This window comes from Oryzias melastigma, linkage group LG11 (assembly GCF_002922805.2).
Source record: "Oryzias melastigma strain HK-1 linkage group LG11, ASM292280v2, whole genome shotgun sequence".
Classification (NCBI taxonomy): Eukaryota; Metazoa; Chordata; class Actinopteri; order Beloniformes; family Adrianichthyidae; genus Oryzias; species Oryzias melastigma.
The window spans coordinates 26,680,489-26,703,811 of record NC_050522.1 but is presented as its reverse complement, the minus strand read 5'-3'; the positions used below and the strand labels follow the sequence as shown (position 1 = coordinate 26,703,811).

Genomic DNA, 23,323 nt, shown 5'->3' with positions numbered 1-23,323 from the left:
ACACTCAGATACCCAACAGACTCAGACGGACGCTGAAGCACATTTTCACAGTTTTATTCTGTAATAGGAATAACAGGGATTAACATGGAGACAGCGTATGAGCGTTACCATGACGACAGAGTAACTCTGAGTCCAGCTGAGGATCAGACAAACAGCATTCTGGGAATGATTCCACGCTGGCGTCTGGTGATGTCAGACGTTCAGATCTAGAGAGTTTCTAGATTCGATTTCTGGGGAAATTGGATCGTTTTCTTGGTCATAAAGACGTCTGTTTGGATATAGATGTACATCTGCTAGATCTGCTGCTACACATTAAGAGGCTCAGGTGTCTCAGGTGTTCACAGGAAGTACCAAACACAAAAGTTATCATTTATAAGGATCATATATTCAGAGAAGGCCGTACGTGTTAGTAAAGTGGAAAAAGCAGAGAGGAGAGTATTTACAGAGAGGTGTGTCACGGGGAAGCGGAGTGGTCACATGACCCGCCCTATTTGTCTTGGAGTTCCAGGTGCTGAGGCGTTGAGCAACCTGCAACCGCCTGAATCGTCCCTGCCGGGCAGCAGCGTCTCGTGCAGAGGTCATTTAGAATGAAAGGTTCTATTATAAACGGATCTATAGTGGTTCAAACAACATCAGGTTTGATGCAGACAGAAATCAAACGTTGGGAGGTTTTCTCTGCGTCTCAGCAGGATCACTGTCATGTCGTTCTTTGTGCGTCTGGGTGTGTTCCTCTGAAAACCCCTAAAGCCCACAGATCCAGTTACAGGTGAGCCCGGGGAGGGCGTGGCCCCAGTAAAAGCCCGAACAGGTGAGGAGGAAACCAGCAAACAGCAGTTTGAAGAACAGCTTTAAAAAGAAGGAGGTCGAGTTTCTGCTGCAGAGATCGTCCAGATCAGGAGTCGGCAACCTTTCACAGTAAAAGGTCCATTTGGCTCGTTTTCTACTGATCAGAACCTGAAAGGAACCGCATCGTCTCACCGTAGCCTGTAGGAAATTTGGATTTCATCACCTTTTTTTTTAATAATAAATATGAATTATGTCTGTTTTTTGGCACGAACAAAAGCAAAAATATAAAAAGAACCTAACATCTATCCAAATGGGATTTTTTCTTATTTTCAAAATAAAAGACTCTCTGTGCCAAACCGGATCATCTCGGTGCAGCTAATGTTGTGCAGCATTAGATAATATGTGCTTTTAACTCATAAAAGATCAAACTTTTTTACCAAAGTTTTGGTTTTCATATAAATTCTGTTCATTCTGGATTAAATAAAACAAATGCTAATTAAGGAATAATTTCTTTCAAAAAATTGCTATTTTATTATATTTATTTATTTATTTGATTTTGTTCATTTTCTCCTCTTTGTCCTCAGCAGCCTTACCCTGCTGGGTTTTGTTCTTTTAGTTTGGTAGTCTTAGTTTGTGGGCTTTGTTTGTTTGTTTTCTTTAGGGGGTTCTGGTTCGGGGGAGGGTGGGTCTCTATGACTTATCTTCTGTTTGGCCGAGGATCCTCCATGGAGAGATCAAGGATCCACATGTGGATCTGGAGCTGCAGGTTACAGATTCCTGATCTAGATCGACTCCTGCAGGATCTGCAGAGACACAGACACATTTCCACTAGAGTGTGTTTCCTGCCCCGCCCTCTCGACACCCGTCTGTCCTTCAGGACGGAGACGCTCTGTGGTTTTGGCTCACATGGTGGTTTGGGTGTAAATTCCATCCCTGAATCTTCATTATTTAAGCAAAGGTTCCAGCCGAACCGTCGGCTGCCGACACCAAGAGTGAGGAAGATGAGGAAGATGAGGAAGATGAGGACAGCTTTAGCAGGAAAACACAGTTTGATTCTGAGGCTAAAAGACCCACAGCTGTGAGTTAGGAGAGGCAGACGTTAGTGTGTGACTGGGATACAAGGACTAAAGGAATGTTTTGAGAGATTTGGATCTAGTTTAATCAGATTTTAAGGCTTTAGAAATGTGTTATTTTTCCTTTCATTCCTCTGTGCCCTGCAGAGGGCACGGCGGAGGAAGCTTGATGGTGAGGGGCTGATAAAGTTTGGCTTTTCTCAGGCGAAGGGGCTGCACGCTGTGGCACAGCAGCATCACAATGAGGCCAATCGTACACAGGATCAGAACCGGCAGTGCAAGGAATCGGGATCGGGAGTTCGTCCAGAGTTTGAAAGAGAAGAATTTGGGGTTTTAACCTTAAAAATGGCGGCTTGTTTTGGCATCAGTGTCACATGTTTGTCTGTCTCTATGAGGCTGCTTCATCCGTCTTCTTCTCCGTGTCTTCCTTCGCAGAAGCTGGTTTCTCCTCCACCGCCGCCGGCTCCACCGCCGCTGCTGGCTCTACCGCCGCTGGCTCCACCGCCGCTGCTGGCTCCACCGCTGCTGCTGGCTTCACCGCTGCCGCCGCTGTTTCTTCTGCTTTGTCTGCTTTATTCTCCTCCACCTTTGGTGCAGCTGCAGCCACGGTCACAGTCGGAGTTCCAGCTGCAGCGGCAGTCGGAGTTCCAGCTGCAACCACAGTTGGAGTCGCAGCTGCAGCCGCGGTCGCAGCCGCAGTCGCAGTCGCAGCTGCAGTTGCAGCTGCCTCCACCTTGGCTTCCGGCTTGGCCTCCCCCTCTGCCTTCACCTCCACCTTTGGTTCTGCGTTTACCTTGACTCCCGCCGCCGCCGGCTCAATCTTGACCTCCTCCTTGGGCTTGGCGGCGGGCTCTGCCTTCTGCCCGTCGTCCTTGGCGGCGCTCTGCGGTTCTTGTTCGGACGCGGTGTTGTTGGCAGACGCCTCTTTCTCCAGCATGCGCTGCTTGCTGACGCAGTCGGCCAGGTACCCCACCAGCTGCATGTAGTCGTCAAAGCCCACTTTGCCGTCCGGGTCCAGATCTTTGCTCAAGTTATCGATGGCCTCGTTGTTGTCCGCTCCCTAAACAGAACCAGGAGCATCGACCGTCAGAGAATCAAAGTCTGTTTTTGATTGAAGGTGCAAATGATCATAAACTCAACATGCAGTAACGGGAGGTCAGAGGTCGCAGTGTGCAGTTATGCAATAAGATGTTAAAGTTTTCCTAACCGTCAGGACGTTGCTGAACTGGGAAGAGACCAGCGTCTGGAATTCTTTCCTTCCCAGGTACTCCTTCCCCTTGGAGGACTTCAGGTAGACCTGGACTATGTTCTGCAGTGCGGCCTCCATGAGTCTCTGCAAACATCAGACACAGAGATGTGACATGTGGTGGAAGAGGAGACTCTGGAGGCTTTTCGTTTCAGGATCTGTGAGGGACGGTGACGTGAGACAGGTGAAGAGGGCGCCAGCGGATCTTTGATCAGTTCTGATCTTTGATAGGTCATCTGATCCACTGAAGCGGCAAAGAGGAGCGGCTTCGGATTACCTGAGGGACTACCTGCTCTCATGTCTGTCCCTCAGGATCCGCCAACGTGTGAGCGGACACTCCTCCGTGAACAACCTGATGCACAGATAAACCACAGACGTCGCTGAGCGCCAGCGACACGTTTGCAGGAATTCCTTTCATTGCTGTTTGTGCAGATCACTCAGACAGGAATTTACAGGCCGAGCACGTTTGCCCCACAGCAAAGTTCAGGTGACAACCACAGAAGTGGTAAACAGGTAGATGAGGGAACATGCTGTTGGTTTGAAGAAGTCCGCCTGGTTCCAGAGGAAGTGGCCCAAACATGAGCCTCATTACAGTCCAACTGTCACGTTAATGTGCACATCATTAGAGGCTCGCGCCTATAGAGTGACAGAAGACGTTCAAGCTCCACTGAGCCGACACCTCATCAGCCCGCGCGCTTTCTCTGACTCTGAACTTTACTCAGGTGTTGTTGACTCCAAACAAACAGCTGGAAGTTTAGGGACTTCTTCCTGCTGCTGACACACCCAAGTCTCAGAGCTCAGAGGCCTGGGGGCAGAAACCCGCTCTCCGCTCCGGTCCCGCTGTGCTCTGATCCGGGACACGTTTGCACCAAAAAAAAAAAAAAAAACAGCTGCGCAAATAATTAAAGGCACGGGCCCACAACCAACGGTCTCCCGTTTCTGCGGCGGGTTGCGTTTCCAGGAGGGCCGAATGTGATCCGGTGAGCGCGCTCGGTAATGCCGACACCACGCGAGAGCGCCATGAAATATTCACGGATGAACAAGCCGGATCGTGGCAGATCCGCTTCTCCTGCTGTGTTTGGCACAGGATCAGACCAGGATCAGACCAGGATCAGGGCAGCTTGCGGGCTGGCTGTCACCCTCTCTGAGGAGGCATCAAGCTAAAGCGGAGTGGGGCTCTGCTCGGCTTCTTCACAGAAAAAACAACACATTTCCTCTCCAAAATGCGCCTTTACGCACAGCTTGGATTCCCCTGGGAGGTGGCGCGCGGAGCTCCCGCGTCACCTGAAGTCACCTTAAGGCTTTGCCAGGCTCACCTGCACTCCAGCATGAAGGCTCTTTGCTGGAAAGTGAGGAGGAGAAGCGGGAAGAACCAAAACCCAGAAGTAAAAGCGGGTTTTCCAGAGACCCTGAAGCGGGACGCTGCGCCCCCAGACCCGCAGCCGCGACGTTTCATGGGACGGCTCTGTCAAAGCTCAAAACGTGGCAAAATCCACGCGCCGCTCGCGCCAAGAAAAGTCTGAGAACTTACCGTTAACTCTGCAGGACAGGACGAATGGGAGAAATGCGCGCAAACTCTGCGTCCCGTTCTCTTCTCCGCCTTTTTCTGCGCCGCGCGACGCCCCGCAGAACTCGCCAAACGAGTAGGACCAAAGAAGCTCTTCCGTGATTTGGTGTTTTTTTTTTCTCTCTCCCTGTCCTTAAAGTTTCCCCCTCGCGAGTCAAAGGGCGGGTACCTGGAAGAGCGCGACGGAGAACCGGGAATGCCGAGGCGCGCGGCGCGGAGCGGCGCTGAGCGGGAGGGAAAGTGCGTAAAAACGCGGATTCTTTTTGCGTTTGTGGAAACATCTTCGGATCGTGTCGGTTCGGTCACGTCGTGCGGGGATTTGTGGCGTTTCACGCGAACCGAACCGGAGCGGGGGTGGTGGTGGTGGGGGGGTGTCACTGTGATTGATCACTTTTTAAAGTTTCTCAACTGTATAAAAACACAAAAGAGGAAACTTTATCGTCTATTACCGGATTTAGAGGAAAATTCTCTGTAAATGTTCTAAGTTGTGAAATGAGATTTATAATAAAACATTTATACGTTTATGTTGCTTCATGTTTGTATTTGTAAATATTATTTTTTTATGTTTCAAGTTTGTTTTGATGTCAATAACACCCTGACTGCCAGAAAAAAAAACTATTTAAGAAAATCCACTAAAACTACATTTCCCAGAGTGCACCTCTTCACATTTGGTATCATGGAAAAGCTCATATGTCCTCTGTAGGTAAAAGCAGAGATGTTCAGGTTCAGGAGAGATCCCGTTTGGATTCCTGAACTGTCAGAACATTTGAATCAAACTGAAAACACAAATAGAACTTTTTTGTTAGAAAAAGTAGTTTCATAGTTTTAACTTTGCTACAGTCATTTCCAAAATAACATGTTTTAATTTGCCTCTGAAGGGGCGTTTAGACAGCTGTAAAACCCGCTGGGGGGGCAGGGAGGGGCAGAGTTTCATCAGCTTCAGCAGAACTTCATGAAGCAAACGTCGTCCGTCCGGATTCTTTGCCTGTAGTAAAACTGATCGTATCACTCCGCCTTTCTTCTGCAAGAAGAAGAAAAATGCTCCTGGTTATCTCCAGACGCTCTGGAGGGCTGGTAGACGGCGTGCAAACCGGCAGCCCTGAACGCCACAGTCTGACTCAATGGCCTCCCACGCCGCCACCTCCAGGTGCAAAGGTCACGTCTGCTTGGCGGTGGAAGGATCTGAACCACCGAAGTCAGGAGGAGGTTTTTCTCTTCTCCAGGATAAAAACAAGTCTATGGGCCATGAAATGGGGGTGGGGGGTAGGGGGGTTGTTCCACAGTCAAGGTGACCTCAACAGCAGAGGTCATGAAAATGATCATGTTAGGAATCAGAAACCTCTTGATTTGTGCGTTTCCTGCATACATTTGTCATAAACCTGCAGACGCAGTGACTGCGTCTGCAGTCGTCTGCGGTGGCGCAGCCTTCATGAGGGCTACAGGGTCATGTGAGGCGGTGAATGAATGACAGGACGCTGCTGGAGGTTGAAGCTGCAACGCAGTCGAGTCTTTAATTCAGAGTTCCAGACATTCAACAAACGGTTATTGACGGAGTCACACATCTGCCGCACACGCAGGCGGAATTCAGACGGCGTGTGTCTACAGCCGCCGGATGTTGCACGACCAGATCCTGCAGCTCTACTGGCTGAAGCCTCCCTGTCTGCTCGCCAGTTTACCGATCAGCTGCCAGAACTCGGAGAAGGTCAGCTCGCCGTCGTTGTTCTCGTCTATGGAGCTCATGAGCTGGTCGATCACGCCGGGGTCACTGGCGTTCTGGGGGCGGGGTCAGAGAAGAGACAAGGATCAGGCTGCAGAATACCAGCTGGAAGGAAAGAAAGTTCTGCCCCCTATTGGTTAACAGAGGTATTACACACTTCAAAAGTCAAATGATTCTGTGATGATTTATGGTTTAATCAACAGGTTAATGTGCAGGTGAGAGTTATAACAGGTAAATATACGTCTGTTTTAATCTTCTTCTTTAAATTAAACATTTTAACACTTTAAATAAAATATTAATGTAGGAAACTGAAAATGACTGATTTGTATCCCAGCTGCTGGATCTAGGGGGCGCCACAGCAAACGACCCTCCTTCTCCATGAACCTCCTCCAACCCATTGACTGTATAAACAAGAACTGGACATAGCAAGTCTTCAGGTCCTTCGCCGTCACTTCCTGATACGTCTACCGCCATTTTACAACCGTTCGGCAGTGATTAGTCCGAGTCAGTCTGAGTCACGTTTTTAGAGGAACTACTGTCAACCAATCAGGAGTGAGATTCTTCAGGCTTGTTCAAAGGCCACGCCCCTCCCACTGAAGTGGCTCAGGGAAATCTGTCATTGAGGCGGAGCCAGAAGGAGTCACATGCTTTTACTGAGGCATCTGATTGGTCCGTTTATAACTTGAATAACTTGTGATAAAGAAAAATTCTTTAAAAAATAGGATTAGAAAGAAGATTTTAAGAAGAAAATATCAGAGGAAGAATGATTATTCTGATAAAATGACTGAGAAATAACCGTCTGATTCTAAATAGAAGTCAATGGGACTTTGACCTTCTTTCAACCAGCAGGTACTTCCTGTTTGGAACACAAGAAGGGAGGGGTTGCTCCGTCCAGTTCCTACTTATACAGTCAATGCTCCAACCCCTTTTCCCAACATTATCCCTGCTCCTCCTCTCAAAAATCCAGATCATCTGATCCTCATTCCTGATCCATCCTGCTAGCATCTTGATCTCTGCTGACTCCAGCCCCGCCTCCGGTCTCTGCACCAACCACACGGCTGCTCTCACTATCGTCTTCTACACCTCTGCTTTGGTCAAACCTCAAAGCTTCCTCCGCCTGCTCCGCTCTCACTATAGACCACAGTGTCATCTGCAAACATCTCGATCCACAGAGATTCCTTTCTGACCTCATCAGCTCATCACCACAGAAACATGAAGAAACTGAAAGCTCCTGGAGTCCCGCCTCCACCTGGAACACCTCCTAACACCTACAGAACGTCTCCCAGCTCCCATCCGTGACCTCCAACATTCGAAGAATCTCAGACGTCTGTGGTTCTCTTTGTCTGCGTGAAACCAGGCTGTTGGTAACAGATGTTGACCTGTGACCTCAGTCGAGCTTCCACCGCTCTGTCCGCTGAGACTCCTCAGCTGCAGTTCCTCTTCTCCTCCCTCTCCTGACCTCTTCCAGACCTCCACAGGTAAGCCCTGCCTTTCTTCTCTTCATCCTCACGGATCTACTTCCTGCTCCAGAGTCCTCTTCTCGTCTGTGCTCCGACTGCAAACATACTAAAACTGAAACCTTGAAGATTCAAACTAGAAAATGTTCAAAACAAAACCTCGTCTTTGAGGCTTAAACTTGTCATTCAGAACCAAAACTCTCCAAAAAAAAGTCACATTTTTAAATTCTTGATTTCTATTTGACAGTAAAAAACCTCAAATTCTCTTTCGTTGGTTTGTTTTCCATCATGACGGTCGGCGTCCTCAGCAGACGAACAGGTTGGAGCAGAAACTCACCTTCACAAAGTTTGGGAGCTGTGAAGCCACCAGCTTCTGGAACTCGTCTTTGCTGAGCGTGCTGGAGCATCCCTCGCTCCCGGCGTACGCCTGGAACTGGCTGACGATGGTGGTGATGGCGGCCTCCATACCTGCGCAGACAGAAAGGTGAAGCGTCTGACCTGCAGACGGAGCAGAAGCTGCTCTCCTACCTCTGCAGTCGGCTCCAGCAGGTGTGTGGAGCCGCCTGACGACACCTCTACATATACGCGCCTCGACTTCATCACAGATGCACACATCAGCGGAAAACCCTCAGCGCCCCCGCCCCATCCTTCAGGCGGCATGTTTACATCAGAAAAAGTGCTCACACTCACAAAAGCAGGACGCTGCACGTCGACCCACAAAGGGCAAACGCGTCCTGATGATGGTCGCACAAAAGCGTCTCAGTGTGTCTGCTGCAGCGATAGCATCAGGCCGCCTGATGGAATCCAGCTCGCCGCAGCAGTAATTCGTTTACAGAAAACATGACTCGAATAACGGCGCTGCACGGGGACGAAGACACGCCTCCAGCCATCTCCTGGTGAGCAGAGAAACTCAGCTCTGACGTTGGACCTCATCGAATGTAAAAACTGGAGGTGTTCAGACCTGAACTATCAGCTGACGTGTCCACGAATGTTTGTGGCCTTCTGGCAGTTTTCCTGCCGCTGGACTTGTTGTTGAGCTGTTATGCTCAGCATCCATGTCAGTGTGGATGAACATCTCAGAGGTTTCTGTGTGAATCAGGAGTGAGAAACTCGATCACACAAGGAGCCAAAGACCAGAACACACCTTAGATCGCAGGACAAACATTCATTGAACAAACTAAAACTACATTCTTAAAACTTGAAAACTGTAACTTTTTAACATTATTATGAATAACATAAATAATAATGAATATAATAAAAAGGCAGGAATATTACTCCAGAATAAATCAACCTAAATCTTAAATAACTTTCAATATTTTACTCTCAATACAAATATATTTAGTCACAATTCTACAAGTTAGAAATGAGCTCAAGATAACATCGGGTCATTAATAACAATAAAATAAAATGATCTGGAGGGCCGGATCCGGGCCTTGACCTTGACACGTGCTGTACAGGGATCAATTATAATAATTTTATTTGTTGTGTGCTTTTCTTGGAACACAAATTTTGATGTACAGAAAACTTGGACACCTAAAAAAAATGTGATCTACAAGTGGCCTCACATGACCTGCAGACACTACCTGCCCTCGCCATCCGCCATCACTGGGTCAGCATTTATCTCAGGCCCCTTTCTCGACCTTTTACCACCCAGGTCAGAGCTGCACATGACAGATTCATGGAAAAAACATGTTTTCTCAAAATAGCAGTTTTTCTCTTGGTTTTATCTCCATAGCAACCATGTGATGTTTCGGTCATCTGGAAGAGACGAACCGATCAAGTTCATTTTTAGAAGAATCAACAAAAGTAAATCTTTGGATTTCCTTAGCAACGGAAGTTTTTCTTAGCCACACCCACATTATTGATGTGTTCATATCATGTGTTTTGTTCAGCTTGAACTTGTGACTAGATTCTGATATAAAACAAGCAGGAAACTTTAGTGGGCTCGCCAAAGGTCAATGAGACTTTGGTTGTGGTCGCAGACTTAACCCGGAAGCATGAATGTGAAATGTTGAACCAAAACCACTAAATTTCACACATTACCACAAAATGGTGGCAAGCCGTTAGTCCTGTGGTCATCCCTAACATCCCAACTTAGCATTGACATGTTTGAATTCAATTTCAATACCAACTAGTTGCTAGTAGGCCAATAGAAGATAGAAGTTGAGGAAAGTATGGTACACTGGAGATCTGTCCTCTATTTTCATTCCTTCTGTTCTTTACAATCTATTGTTCATTTTGTTCTCTATGCTTCTGTTTGGTGTAGTGTGATTCACGTGTTGTTCCTCTTTCCCACTACTCTCTGGGGGAGCGGGAGAGATTCCAGATTCCAGATGGATAGTCTGTGTTCCTGTCTTTCGGCGTGGACCTCGCCTCTGGGTCATGTGGACCCAGATGTTGGGGCATGCGGTCCTAGATTTTTGGGTAATGCAGACCCATATGTTGGGTCATGTGGACCCAGATGTTGGGTCATACAGATCCAGATGTTGGGTCATGCAGACCCATATGTTGGGTCATGAAGATCCAGATGTTGGGTAATGCAGACCCAGATGTTGGGTCATGTGGTCCTAGATTTTTGGGACATGCAGACCGATATGTTGGGTCATACAAATCCAGATGTTGGGTCATGCAGACCCATATGTTGGGTCATACAGACCCAGGTGTTGAGTCATACAGATCCAGATGTTGGGTTATTCTGACCTAGATGTTGGGGGATGCGGTCCCAGCTTTTTGGGTCATGCAGACCCATATGTTGGGTCATTCAGATCCAAAAGTTGGGTCATGCGTTCCCAGATGTTGAGTCATGCGGATCCAGATGTTGAGTCATGCGGATCCAGATGTATGGTCATGCGGATCCCGATGTTGGGTCATACAGACCCAGATGTTGGGTCATGCAGACCCAGATGTTGGGGTCATACAGATCCAGATGTTGGGTTATTTTGACCTAGATGTTGGGGGATGCGATCCCAGTTTTTTGGGTCATGCAGACCCATATGTTGGGTCATGCGGTCCCAGATGTTGAGTCATTCAGATCCAGATGTTGAGTCATGCGGTCCCAAATGTTGAGTCATATGGATCTAGATGTTGTGTCATGCAGACCCAGATGTTGGGTCATGCAGATCCAGATGTTGTGGTCGTGGACCTGACCTCTGGCTCATCTTGGCTGTGGACCCACCCATCCCCCAGTCCTATCTGGCTGAACTCTACATAGTTGTACAGTTAGAAAAGCTTATTCTTCTTTAACAGTCCTGGTAAATCTCCTGTTCGTCCTGGGAGAAGATCTCTCTTTCCTGTGGATATCAATGAGGTTTCTTATTTTTTCTGATCCAGGTTGGTTCTGATGCAAAGGATAAAAATCAAACACAAAACAACGGATTTGATGGTGAAAAATTTATTGAACATTTATTTCCTAAAAACAGGAGATTCTGGAGGAAAAGAAAACAATTCTTCAGTGGATCCTGGTGGTCCGAGCGCTCCTGCTGCCACTCCGGATCCAAACATTTCCTTCAAGCCTTTGGGCTCAGAAGGTTCTGGAATGGCTCCGTCCAGCAGAGAATGGACCGACACCGTCCCAGAATCTTCTGGTAAACTCTCAAACTGCAGTGAAACTCTAAAGCAAATGAAACCAGACGAGCGTCTTCGACCGCCGGAGTCTTCCTCATAAAGGCACAGCAGCTGTTAGATACAGAACCAGAACGATTAACATTCATCCTAAACGACCTCTGGTTCTGGCAGGGGGGGCGGCTGAAGCTGAGGAGGAGCTTCATCAGGTCCGTTTAGGAGCAGAACGTCTGAAAATCCATTTCACAAAGTCCTAAACGGCGTCATGCAGGTCAAACCGGAGCCACTACGTACCGGGAAAAACACTGATTGGTAAAGAAATCGACTGATTTTTAGGGTCCATCCGTTCATGAAATCTGATCCCTCACCTCTAACGTTCTGGAAGAATGTCCAGAACCGAACCGGGACAAACGGGTTTCTGAAATGCTTCAGGAAAAGTGCTGCAGTGGTGAAGCAGTCATGAAACGCTGCAGCGTCTGCAGACCCACAAACCCAAAACCTGCAGAGAAGATGCGATCTGTGAGGGTCTCTGAGCCGTCAGAACCACAGAGGTTCTGCAGCTCAAGTCCCTCCAGAAGAGCCGGGTTTGTATGGAATAACTGGTTTCCTCTGCCGAGTTTGAACCGTTTCTCTGAACTCACGAGAACATCACAGACCGAAACATGCACTGGACTACAACACTGCAGGGGGCGTGGCCTGAGAGGTAGGAACAACTAAAACGGCAAACATGAGCGTAGAATGCGTGCGTCCTTCCTGCGGGATGAAGGAAGAAGGTGGAGAACATTCTGTACCAAAAGCTACCAGAACCCTAAAGAGGAGCAGAGAAGTCCTACGGAACCGCGCCGCGGCGTCTTCAGGCCGTGGCGGCAAACTTCCACATGGCTTCCCGCTCAAACTCCTCCATCTCCTCCTCCAGGGAGTCGTCGTGCTTCCTGCCGGCCTCGAACAGGTCCACCATGTCCTCCAGGACGTCGGCCACGTCCTCGGCGAAGCTGCCGAAGAGCGCCCGGTCGTGGATGAAGACGCCGTCCTCGAAGAACTCGGCCGTCAGCCTCCGGACGCCGTTCTTGCTCTCGGCCGAGGACTTCTCCAGCTTACTCAGGTATCCCTCCAGCAGCGCCTCAAACTCCGGCAGCTCCACCGGGTACAGCCCCTCCCGGGCGGCGCAGTCCTCCAGCGAGCGGCAGTCCAGCCGGGGGCGGACGTTGCGGTGGAGCTTCAGCTCCTGGTCCTTCCAGAAGTCGCCGTGGTGCTGTCGGGGGGGCTGCTGAGGATGGTGGGGGCTCTTCTCGGGCCGGCGGTGCCACGGCTTTTCCCTCCTTCGCTCCTCTCGGTCCACGCGGCGCTCGTCCTTCTTCCTCTCCCACTCATCCTGGTGCTTCCGCCAGGATTCCTTGTGAGAGTTCTCTTTCGGAGGCTTCCTGTCCTCCTTCCTGTCCTCCTTCCTGTCCTCCTTCCTGTCCTGCCTCCGTCCTCCCTCCTTGCCGTGCTTCCACTCCTTCTTGTCGTCTTTCCTGTGGCCGTCAGATCTTCTTCCTTTGTTCTCCTGCGGTTTCTTCGTTCCCAGACTTTCCACGTGTTCCGACAGTTTCCTGCGGATCTCCTCCAGGCCGTCCTGGAGCCGCTTCCCGTCTCCTCCGTCTCTGTTCATCCCCTCCAGCCTCCTCTTGCTCTCCATCAGCAGAACTTTCTGTCGCTTCAGTTTGTCTTTCAGCGTTCCTCCGGCGCCGGGGTCCTGGACGGTCAGCGGCTCTCCTGCAGCGACGTCATCCGACTGAGAGGAGGAAGGAGCGGCAGCAGGAGGAGCAGCATCCGCTGTGGAGGATCACAAAGATCAAAGGATTCATGCAGGAAAATGAAAAGGCTTCAATAGTAAGGTCCAAGTTAAGTAAAAACATTCAGCGACTCGCAGCGACTCGCAGCTCAAGACCTGAGAAAACTTCAGTAAAGTTGAGTCCAAATCAGAGGCTGTGATAGGCTCAGACATTTGACAGAGGTGGGACCAAGTCATTGTTTTGGAAGTCTCAAGTCTTTGTCCTCAAGTTTGAGTCGAGTCCCCAGTCAAAAGCAATCAAATCCAAAGTCCAGTCACTAGTCCTGTCAGTTTTAGGATAGATTTTAAAATTCTTCTTTTAATTTTTAAATGTCTTAATGGTTCAGGTTCTTTATATTTCCTAGATCTCCTTAGTCCATATGAACCACCAAGAGCTCTCAGATCCTCAGACTCTACGACGTTAATCATCCCTAGAACTCGGACCAAGACCTGTGGTGAGGCTTCTTTTCAGCGTCTTGGTCGTCGCCTGTGGAATAGCCTCCCTGAGGATCTGAGATCCTGTACTACTGTGGAGATTTTTAAAAACGCACCTTTTTAGTAAAGCTTTTAATGACTTTAAACATCTAGAGTTTATATTGTTTTAATATTTTGTTATTTTAATGAATTGGATAGTCTTGGTTTTAACCTATGATTAATTAATGTTTTGATTTTATTTGTTTCTAACATAATGCTGTTCTTGTCCTAATGAGGTGATATTTCTGATTTCTGTCTTGTGGTTTGTTGCTGAAATATGTTTTTCTTTTTAACTCGTTTTTAACCTGTAAAGCACTTTCGGCTGTACAGAAGTACATAGAAAGCGCTCAACAAATTAAGTTTGATTGATTGATAGTCAAGACCAACAAGTCTCAAGTCTTTATCCTCAAGTCTGAGTCAAGTCCCAAGTCAAAAACAGTCAAGTCACAAGTAAGTCTCAAGTCTTTGTCCTCAAGTCCTATTCAAGTCCCAAGTCAAAAACAGTCAAGTCGAGTCACAAGTCAAGACCAATAAGTCCCAGGTCGAGTCACTAGTCAAGACCAACAAGTCTCAAGTAAGTCTCAAGTCTTTTTCCTCAAGTTCAAGTCAAGTCCTATTTTAAAGGCTGTCAAGTCCCACGTCAAAAGCAGTAAAGTCCCACGTTGAGTCACAAGTCAAGACCAACAAGTCACAAGTAAGTCTTAGGTATTTGTCCTCAAGTCAGAGTCAAGTCTCAAGTCAAAAGCACTCAAGTTAGAGTTAAGTCCCTTGTCAAAATCAGTCAAGTCCCAAGTCGAGCCACAAGTCCCAAGTTCAGTCACAAGTCAAGACTAACAACTCACAAGTAAGTCTCAAGTCTTTGTCCTCAAGTCCAAGTTGACCCAATTTAAAAAGTCCAAAGTCAAAAGCAGTCAAAGTCTGAGTCAAGTCCCGAGTTACTTATACTAATGTCCAAGTCGCGTCACGTTTCAGAGCTTTGAAAGTCCAAGTCGAGTCTACGGTCATCAAATTCATGACTCGAGTCCAAATCATGCGGCTCAACTCTCCACCTCTGACATTCGAGACCGGATCACCAGCTGATTCTCCCGCGATCCGATAACAAACCGGATCAGCGGCTCAGACGTACCGGAGAGCCGGCTGAGCTCCGTCACTCGCGCCCTCAGATGCTCCACCTCCTTCTTCAGCTCCGGCAGAGACGAAAGCTCCGCCTTCAACTTCACGTTTTCCGCTTCTAGATCCGCCTTTCCTTTCTCGTCCCCGCTCGCCGCCGCCGCTCGCATCTCGGAATCGAGCGCTTCCGTCTTGGACTGGAAAACAAGACGAGCTTTTTAGCCAACCTTCTCTTTGGGAGGATTGACCCTAACGGGCCTCCGTACTGACCTGCAGCTGGTTCTCCAGCTGACGGATTTCCTGGTTTTCCTGCTGCAGTTTATCCATCAGCGTCTTCATATCCTGAGGATCTGGGCGGATCCAGTCCTGGATTTGAGAAACCACATTGATCAGTTTGTGTCTGAGCTGCGAGGAGGTTCCATCTTCAGTCAGAGGAACAGACCTGAACGTGCTCGCCGTCGCTCAGCTCAGAGGCGTCAAAGTCACCTGTCAGAAAAGGAAACGTGTGAGCGAGGTCGCAGCTGACCGCTCAGGAGGACAGACTCTGAACTTTAGAAACATTTTATCATTTCAATCTTTGAAAAATATCTTAAATGTTCATTTTCATGCTCAGAAACCCAGAAAATCCGACAAAAACGCCATAAATCCTCATTCTGGGACGTAAACTGCCTCCTTCAGCAGCAGCTGTCAGGATGGATGTGAGTCTGACAGACGACTGAGTCCCCGCCGCCGGCGAAAACCCGCCATCGCCGCCGCTGGTTCTGCTCACAGAGGAAACCCGGCGACTCCGAGCAGCCGAGTCAGCAAAACCCTGAAACGGTCACAGGGATACTGCTGAGTCATGCTAACAAAGGAGCTGACGTGAGGCGTCAGCACCAACCGTCACAGGAGGACAGGTGATGGAAGGAGCAACAGGTGAAGAGCGTCAGGGCGAACGCCGTTTCAGAGGAGAAACCAAAGGAGAAAAATAGATCCGGTTTAGTTTTTGATGCTGGAATAAACAAATATGTAAATCCAGAATGTACAGAAGTTCTTCCTGCTGTTTTCATCAGAAGTCTTCAACATTTTCAGGCTGAAGCTGATCAGCTGATGAGGCTGAAGTCAGCGTCTGATTTATCCGTCAGTCTCTTTTGAAGTTTTTCTTCATCCTCTTCTGCTGCTTTAAACTTTACTTGTTTGGTAGATTTCATGTAGAAACCATGTAATGTGATTTTATCTTCGCCCACAACTGTCAAAGTGGACCCTGAAAAAACATTAAAACAGATCAAATCCAGACGCCAACTTCAGCTCCGTCCGGCTTCTAAGGAGACAGATAAAAACGCTCATTCCTAAAAGTGAATCCACCTTTACGGCAGCATCCTTGTGACATTAAACAGCCGGTCGCTGAGTATTCTGCAATATTATTATTATTATTATTATTATGGTCTGTGGGAACAAATGAATCCAGATTTGCAGTGAAGACTGTTAAATGCAGAGAAAGGCTCGTCATCTTCTTTCAGCTAAAGAAACGTTTGCTAGTTCTGGGGTTTCATTTTAGCGGTCAGCGCAGACGCTTTACCAAAGTATCAGGAGGGTTTTGGACATGTGACCGAGTGGGACGTGGTTTAGAGCAGGGGTATTCAAATCCAGGCCTCGAGGGCCGGTGTCCTACATGTTTTCCAACCAACCTTCCATTGAGGCTCCTTATTGGCTGCTAATTTCCAGGATCAGGTATGTTTAGCCAATAAGGAGCTTCAATGGAAGGTTGGTTGGAAAACATGTAGGACACCGGCCCTCGAGGCCTGGACTTGAATACCCCTGATATAGAGAATCCAGTAGCTTTCCAAAATAAAACTTCCTTCAGAATCAGATAGAAAAAAGGAATAAACATTTTTCTTGATCAGCGGCCCGTTACGAACCGTCCTCCAGAGACCGCCGAGGTTTAAGGACAAACAAAATCCCCCTAATATTAAATCACATCTGCACTTACAGGGTAATAAATGAAATCCAAATTTGGTCAAGTTTGTTTTTTGAATTCTTAAGTCATTTTTTCTTTCTCTCTAGACAATTCCAAACAAACCTGCTGAAACTCGGTTCTGACATCTTCCTGAAATAGTTTTTTTAAATAATTAGATTTTATTCTTACATCCCATAACGGTCTAAAGCTCAGATTTAGGCCCAGACGTCCTTCCACTGTCATCAACCATCCCAGAAAACATGATCACGACTCTTATCGTTTTATATCGAAGGTTTTTGAGTATTTTAAAGAATGAAATAATAAAAATGATCATGAGGAGGAAACAGCAACACTTTATGAAAATGGTCCCTTTGTTATTGTTAGTTCATGCATAATTAAGCATTAATTAAATAATAAATAACATTCTAACAGGAACGTTAATGCATTACTTTTTATTATTGCTTGTAAAGCATTAAACAATCTAACTAATGAGTTAAATAATAGACTTAGTAATGAATAAGAGAGGATGTGAACACTTCATTAATTAATACTTAATTATGTATTAACTCACAGTTATGAAGGGATTGATGTCATTGTGATGACATTTTTGAGTAAATTCAGGTGTTTGTTTCCAGAGATGCAGATAATAAATAATAGTCTGAATGTAAAATGATTTAATCATCATCAATTTAAATAAATAAATACATAAACAGAACCATCTGATACATAAAAGTTACTTTTAAATCCCGTTTGTGGAGCTAAGAACCATCAGACCTGCTGTCCGTCAACGACAGTTTGAACAATAAAGTTGTGAGCCCACATGTTTTGAATGGATGGATTCGTGGTCATCACAGTTTGAAAGCAGAAGCAGCTTCTATGTGAGGAGAACTCACCTGAGAGGAAAAGGGAACCTAAGAAGAGGAGGACCAGAGCTCCCACAATGCACTTGTTCACAGAGAGCCAGGGCTTTTCCTCCTCCCGCTCCGGCAGCTTCACCTCCACGTCCTCCTCGTCGTCGTCCTCGTCTGAAGTCCGCGGTCGGGCGGCGTCGAAGGAGGCCACGTTCCTCCTCCTCAGCCCGTCGTGGAAGCTGCTGGTAGACTCTGAGGGAAGAAGATGTGGAAACGGCGGGAAGTCACGACGACGACATGGCGTGAGTCTGAAACCACGTTTAAATCAGGCTGAAGGAGGAGTGTCAAAATCAGCCTCACAAGGGGCCCTAAAACCCTAAAGGGACAATAAAACTACATTTTTAAAACGTTAAAACTGGAACTTTTAACATAATCGTGAATAATAAAACTCAGGAATATTATTCCAAAATAAATCAACCTAAACCTTAAATAACTTTTAATATTTTACTCTCCATAAAAATATATTTTGTCAAAATTATACAAGTTAGAAATGAGGACAAGATAACATCGGGTCATTAATAACAATAGAATAGAATGATCTGGAGGGCCGGATCCGGCCCCCGGGCCTTGACTTTGACACGTGGGTTAAAGGGAACTCCGATCAATCACCTTCAGAGGTTTAGAAACCGTCCTCATAAAAACAGGAAAAGCTCAGAGTCGGACGCCATCGTCGAGTGGCGGTTTGACGTCGGGGTTTCCCGGTCCTCTCAGCAGGGAGCGGGCCAGCAGCTTACGTGACACAAATGAAAAACATTCTAACAATGGCTCCAGCCAGATTCCTGCTGGCAGCTCTGGTTTCTGCAAACACTCAACTTCCCGCCGGGAGAGGCGGGTAGAAAGCTCCAGAAATCCGATTAGTGAACTCGGAGTGAAAATCTCTGAGACTTTGGAGGTTCAGGATGAACGACAGAAGCAGGAGCTGACAGACGGAAACGAGAAGCTGGTTCACCGGAAACCCTGAAGCTCCGAGATGGGAGTCTGTTTAGGATCTGTAAATCCGATCCACGTCAGCATTCCCAGGATTACACACAGCAACACTTACACCCGGCTTTTGACACGCGTTCATCACACTGGACAAACAGGGAGGGGCTTCTTCTTCAGTTTACTAGTGTAAGATGAGATTTTATTTTTCTTTGTAAAGTACATTTTATTTCTGTACGGTTGCCATGGTTATGGTTTGGAGGGGGGATTTGTAGATAAAAAAGAGAAGGAAGTTGTTCGGTTCCGGACGTGATACTGGCCGGACAAGGAGAACAAATAAAGAAAAGAAAAGAGGCGTGACGTTTGATCAACCAACCTTACACCAGTTCATGTCTGCCACGTACAGCTGGAGCCGGTTTCTGTGAAATGTCAAAGCGTGTAAATCTGCTGAATCTCGCTCCAGACTTTTCCCATCGCAGCTCTATTCCGATACATGAAAGACAGAATTCCGGTCCGGCCCAAACTGGATTTATCATGATACCATGATCCGTTGGTAGATCCTCCGTGAGCCTTAGAGAGAAGATGTTCATTTTATCTATGGGCGTGCTGCGGGCAACAGGTTCCTACAACAGGTAAGGGTCAGTAAGGAGGAGGGAGGTGAGAGGGAGGCGTGTCCTACAGATGTTTCATGTTTTAACTCCGCCCCCAAGTCCAGCAGACTGAACAAAGATCCGGTTATTGCTGTAACACTGTGCGTGCAGCAGTAAGGAGTCAGTACTCACACCTTACTAGTGACTCGAGTGTGGCGTCAGGACACGGTACGACAGCATCACCTGAACGCCACAAGTCTGTGGAACCGTTATCCTCACCAACACGTCATGATGCTCTTACCACACAACAATGGTACGTTCATCACGGTGGTCGCACAGGAGAACCGAGACACCTGAACTCCTCTATGACCCTCCACAGACCAGAACCACCCAACCCCACCTGGACGGGTCACCCCCCCATACAGGACCACGTATGCGACCACGACTCAAACGAAGAATTCATCAAGTAGCTGCGTACCTTCATCCTCCTCTTCTTCCTCCTGAGCCGGCATCTCCTCTGGCTTTAGAGGTGCCCCCTCCTCCTCCTCCTCCTCCTCCTCCTCCTCGTCTTCAGCAGAACCGACGGTTTCTGGTGCCGGACCATCCTCCGACTGCTCCGTCAGCGGGGGTTCTGGGTCAGACCGTGGAGATTCTTTTGGTTCTGGAGTCACTCCGCTTCCAGCTTCCACAGAGGACGGGGAATCTGAGGCTGAGAGGGTCTCTGTGGGGGGGTCAGACTCGGCTCCGACCTCACCAGAATCAGCAGGTGTGTCGAGCTCGGGCGGGGCCGGGCCTTCCGCTGTGGGCGGAGCCAAAGACAGCTCCTCAGAGATGTCAACCTCTGGAACGTGGAGCGGAGCGCTCAAATCAATGTTGGTGACGAAAGACACGCCCCCCAGGTGCTCGTTGTCGCTGGGGGAGGAGGTGACGATGTCGTGAATGACCGGAGGCTGACTCTCCAGGTCCAGGTCGGGGGGGTCGAGGGGGGTGTCGGGGCGAGGGCTCATGCGGGCGGGGCTGGACGGGACGGGGCCCTCGCTGGACTCGGGGGAGGTCTCCTGACACACCTGGTGGGGGGGCAGACAGATCACCTGAGGTCATGCTGTTACAGGTGAAGTTCAGGTGTTTGACTCCGCCCACTCTGGTTAAACAGCATTTCTTCTTCATTTACTGATTAGAACTCTGGATTATTTGGAGAAAACAAACCTGAACTTTTACATTTCGGTTTATAAATTCTTCACAGAAAACAGGAAAACTGATTATTTTGCTTTTGTAGATTTTTAGAAACATCACTTTAGTCTGACTTTCATATAAACTCTACCATGTGATTGGCTGAACATTCAAAGTGGGTGTGGCTAACGTCTCTCCTTCAGCAGAGGGATCTCCCTCCTGATCTTTAGTTCTTGTGGTTTTGGTTCCGGAACTAAAACGTTCCAACTTCCAGAGAGTTCTTGGATATGAAGAATACCCCCCACCCCCCACCCCCGTCAGACCAAACCTTCAGGGGTCGCCTACCTGGTGACCTTCTTCAGAAAGCACCGTCTCAACGGGAACATCAGCCGGCTTGAACTCAGCAGCTCCTGAAGGAAGAGGCGCTTTCAGACAGAGATCCAGTTTAAACCGGCCCGTTTGTTGGTGAATACCTGCTACTTCCTCAGACAGACTGGGGGCGTCGCCCAGGCTCTCCGTGCCGTCGTCCACGGGCCCCACATTCTCGATGGCGACCTCCTGAGCAGAGACGTCAACAGAAGCCGTTTGGAAACGGTGACACAAGCAGACCCTGACGCTCTAGAGTCACTAGTCTTTAGTTTGATGCTTGTTTAAACTAATAAGAAGAACGCTAGAAAACAGAATTTATGACGTCAGTTAATAGAAATGCTTTAAGTTTTTTTTCTTAAAGTTTCATATTTTATTTTGAAAAAAAACAACTTTAATTTCTGAACTAATTAGATTTACTTTTTATCATCAAGTTTTTCATTTTGTATTCCCCTCCCCAGGAAATGGTTTATTCCGGCTCCAACCAAATGAAGTCGATTCAGTCGCCATTTTTTCTCAATATGGACGCCGCCATGTTGGAACCGGACGTCGATCTGAGTCGTGGGCTGTGTCCGAATTCCCACCCTAACTACTAAAAAACGACATAGTTCCCTGGATTCTAAAGGTGATTCAGACTCCATGATCACTACTTTTCTTTCGTTTTTCTAAATGCTGGATATGATGACATCGATTTCACGAAGTTAAAATTAAATAAACACGAACATTTCACGACGTTTATTTATGACTCCACTGTGTCCTGATGGTAAAAATGTGGATGTTTATTCAAATGTTTCATTTAAAGACTTGTTTTGTTCGAAATTGTTCGACTGCAATGCATTGTGGTCTATATTCACTAATGTAGTAAACTAGATGAACGCTAGTTTTTCACAAAGACTTCTGGGAAATTTCTAGTGGATTTTGGAATGGTAGATTCAGACAGTACTAGAACACAGTATGTAGTGAGTAGGAGGGAATTCGGACGTATCCATCGTTTCTATGGTAACCACTCTCCCCAATCAGGAGGGAGCTTGTTGGAAGGCCACACCCCCACCACTTGAAAGCGGGATAAACGGAATATTTCAATTGTTTTGAACGTTGGTTGTGGATGCCAGCAGGCTCCACCCACTTTCATCTGATTGGTCAGTTTGTAACTTCAACTACAGAAAAATAGATGAAAAAATGAAGATGTTAAAGTTATCTGATCCAGAATGTTTGTTCTGACCAATAGAATGACTGACCAACAGCTGTTTGTTTCTACATAGAACTTCATGGGATTTTGGCTTCTTGGAGCCACTTCCTGATTGGAATACTGAGGGGCGGGGTCACTCAGTCCAGTTCTCTGTATACAGTCAGTGGTAGTGATGATGTTTTTCCAAAGTTCAGTACATTAGAAGAGAGACGACAGATGACCCCAACGTGACCTCACCATAACCTCCGTGACCCGACGTCACTCATGTACCAAACACTAGAGAAATATATCTTTTTTTATTTACAATCTTTTTTTTTTGTGTCAAATTTTCCTTCAAGTTTACAGTGTTTGAGCTTCAAACCGTTTCTGAAAGTACGATTGAGTTTTTTCTTCACTCTCAGATGAACCTGATTGGACTACATAACTACATTTCATGAAATAAAAAGAAATAAAAAAATATAATAAAATAAAGTGCATTTTCTGTACTAGAACTGTCGGTGAACACATTTAGACATCACGACAGCTGGCACTTTCATCTTTACATAACTTTGACTTCAGAAGTAGAAGTATTACAGACACCATGTTTCTTGTGAACGATGTGACCACTATCACAAAGCTAAGAGTCTGTCAGAAGACAAACCGGAAACCGCCCACCGGCGGCCCAAACCGGCCCGCCAGGAATCCAGAGCTCACGGCATCAGAACTACAACCTGACGGCGGCGTGAATGAAAACCTGAATGAAACCCAGAATCCAGCAGGAATCCCGAGAATGTGACAGCTGAGGCACTTTGAGAATTCCCCTGAAAAATGTGACAAATGCTGACAGACCGACGGTGATGTCACACAAACACGCCTCGCATCAGCTTCAGGAACTTTTCACAATGACACGTCTGGAGTCAGAATGTCCTTTCAGAACACCATTCACCTTTGTGTCATCTCAGCATTCCACTAACTCCGCGTGTTCTACGGGTCCAAACGTCCCCGCCGGACCAGAGCCTCCAGAATCAAGAAACCCGATTTCATTTTTAAATGTAAAATCTATGGTTGAAACAACAGAATCCTTATTTATGATTAAAATTATCATTTTAATATATTTTCTGTTACACAACACAAGAGGAAAATCACCTTCAAGGTTTACTGTTACCAGTATATGAATGTGGAGTCATTCCTTCTGAATTCATAACAGGGAAAAATGTCAAACATGTGGAATTTCAACAGGTTGTTCTGTGTGCAGATGCAGGTAAAAAAGGTGTGTGTCTACAGGTGCACAGGTGGGTGTGCAGGTGCACAGGTATGCGTCTTCAGGTGTGTTTGTGCATCTACAGGTGTGTGTTTGTGCGTCTACAGGTGTGTGTTTGTGCGTCTACAGGTGAGTGTTTGTGCGTCTACAGGTGTCCAGTTGTGTGTGCAGGTGCTCAGGTGTGTGTTTGTGTGTC

The 23,323-nt window shown here is 47.2% G+C and overlaps 3 protein-coding genes across 3 annotated transcripts in view; all 3 read right to left on the bottom strand.

The window, feature by feature from the left end:
- Positions 1-1,432: 1,432 nt before the first annotated feature.
- Positions 1,433-4,793, bottom strand: s100u (S100 calcium binding protein U). Its single transcript, XM_024298491.2, has 3 exons — positions 4,637-4,793; positions 3,067-3,192; positions 1,433-2,919 (listed from the first exon to the last, which is right to left on the bottom strand). Exons 2-3 carry the CDS (start codon positions 3,184-3,186, stop codon positions 2,248-2,250), a joined length of 792 nt encoding a protein of 263 aa, XP_024154259.1. The 5' UTR covers positions 3,187-3,192; positions 4,637-4,793; the 3' UTR covers positions 1,433-2,247.
- A 1,358-nt stretch (positions 4,794-6,151) lies between these two features.
- On the bottom strand, positions 6,152-8,518 carry s100a11 (S100 calcium binding protein A11). The gene is made up of 3 exons (XM_024298498.2): positions 8,375-8,518; positions 8,184-8,314; positions 6,152-6,445 (listed from the first exon to the last, which is right to left on the bottom strand). The coding sequence occupies exons 2-3, from the start codon at positions 8,310-8,312 to the stop codon at positions 6,311-6,313; spliced, it is 264 nt and encodes an 87-aa protein (XP_024154266.1). The 5' UTR covers positions 8,313-8,314; positions 8,375-8,518; the 3' UTR covers positions 6,152-6,310.
- A 2,703-nt stretch (positions 8,519-11,221) lies between these two features.
- The window catches only part of pbxip1a (pre-B-cell leukemia homeobox interacting protein 1a), a 13,175-nt gene continuing 1,073 nt past the window's right edge, over positions 11,222-23,323 (bottom strand). The window contains exons 3-10 of the mRNA XM_024298484.2: positions 20,806-20,890; positions 20,678-20,742; positions 19,641-20,229; positions 17,634-17,843; positions 15,247-15,290; positions 15,075-15,170; positions 14,821-15,001; positions 11,222-13,222 (exon numbers count right to left, since the gene is read on the bottom strand). Coding sequence (XP_024154252.1) covers positions 12,261-13,222; positions 14,821-15,001; positions 15,075-15,170; positions 15,247-15,290; positions 17,634-17,843; positions 19,641-20,229; positions 20,678-20,742; positions 20,806-20,890 — 2,232 coding nt within the window. The 3' untranslated portion in view covers positions 11,222-12,260. The remainder of the gene's footprint in view (positions 13,223-14,820; positions 15,002-15,074; positions 15,171-15,246; positions 15,291-17,633; positions 17,844-19,640; positions 20,230-20,677; positions 20,743-20,805; positions 20,891-23,323) is intronic.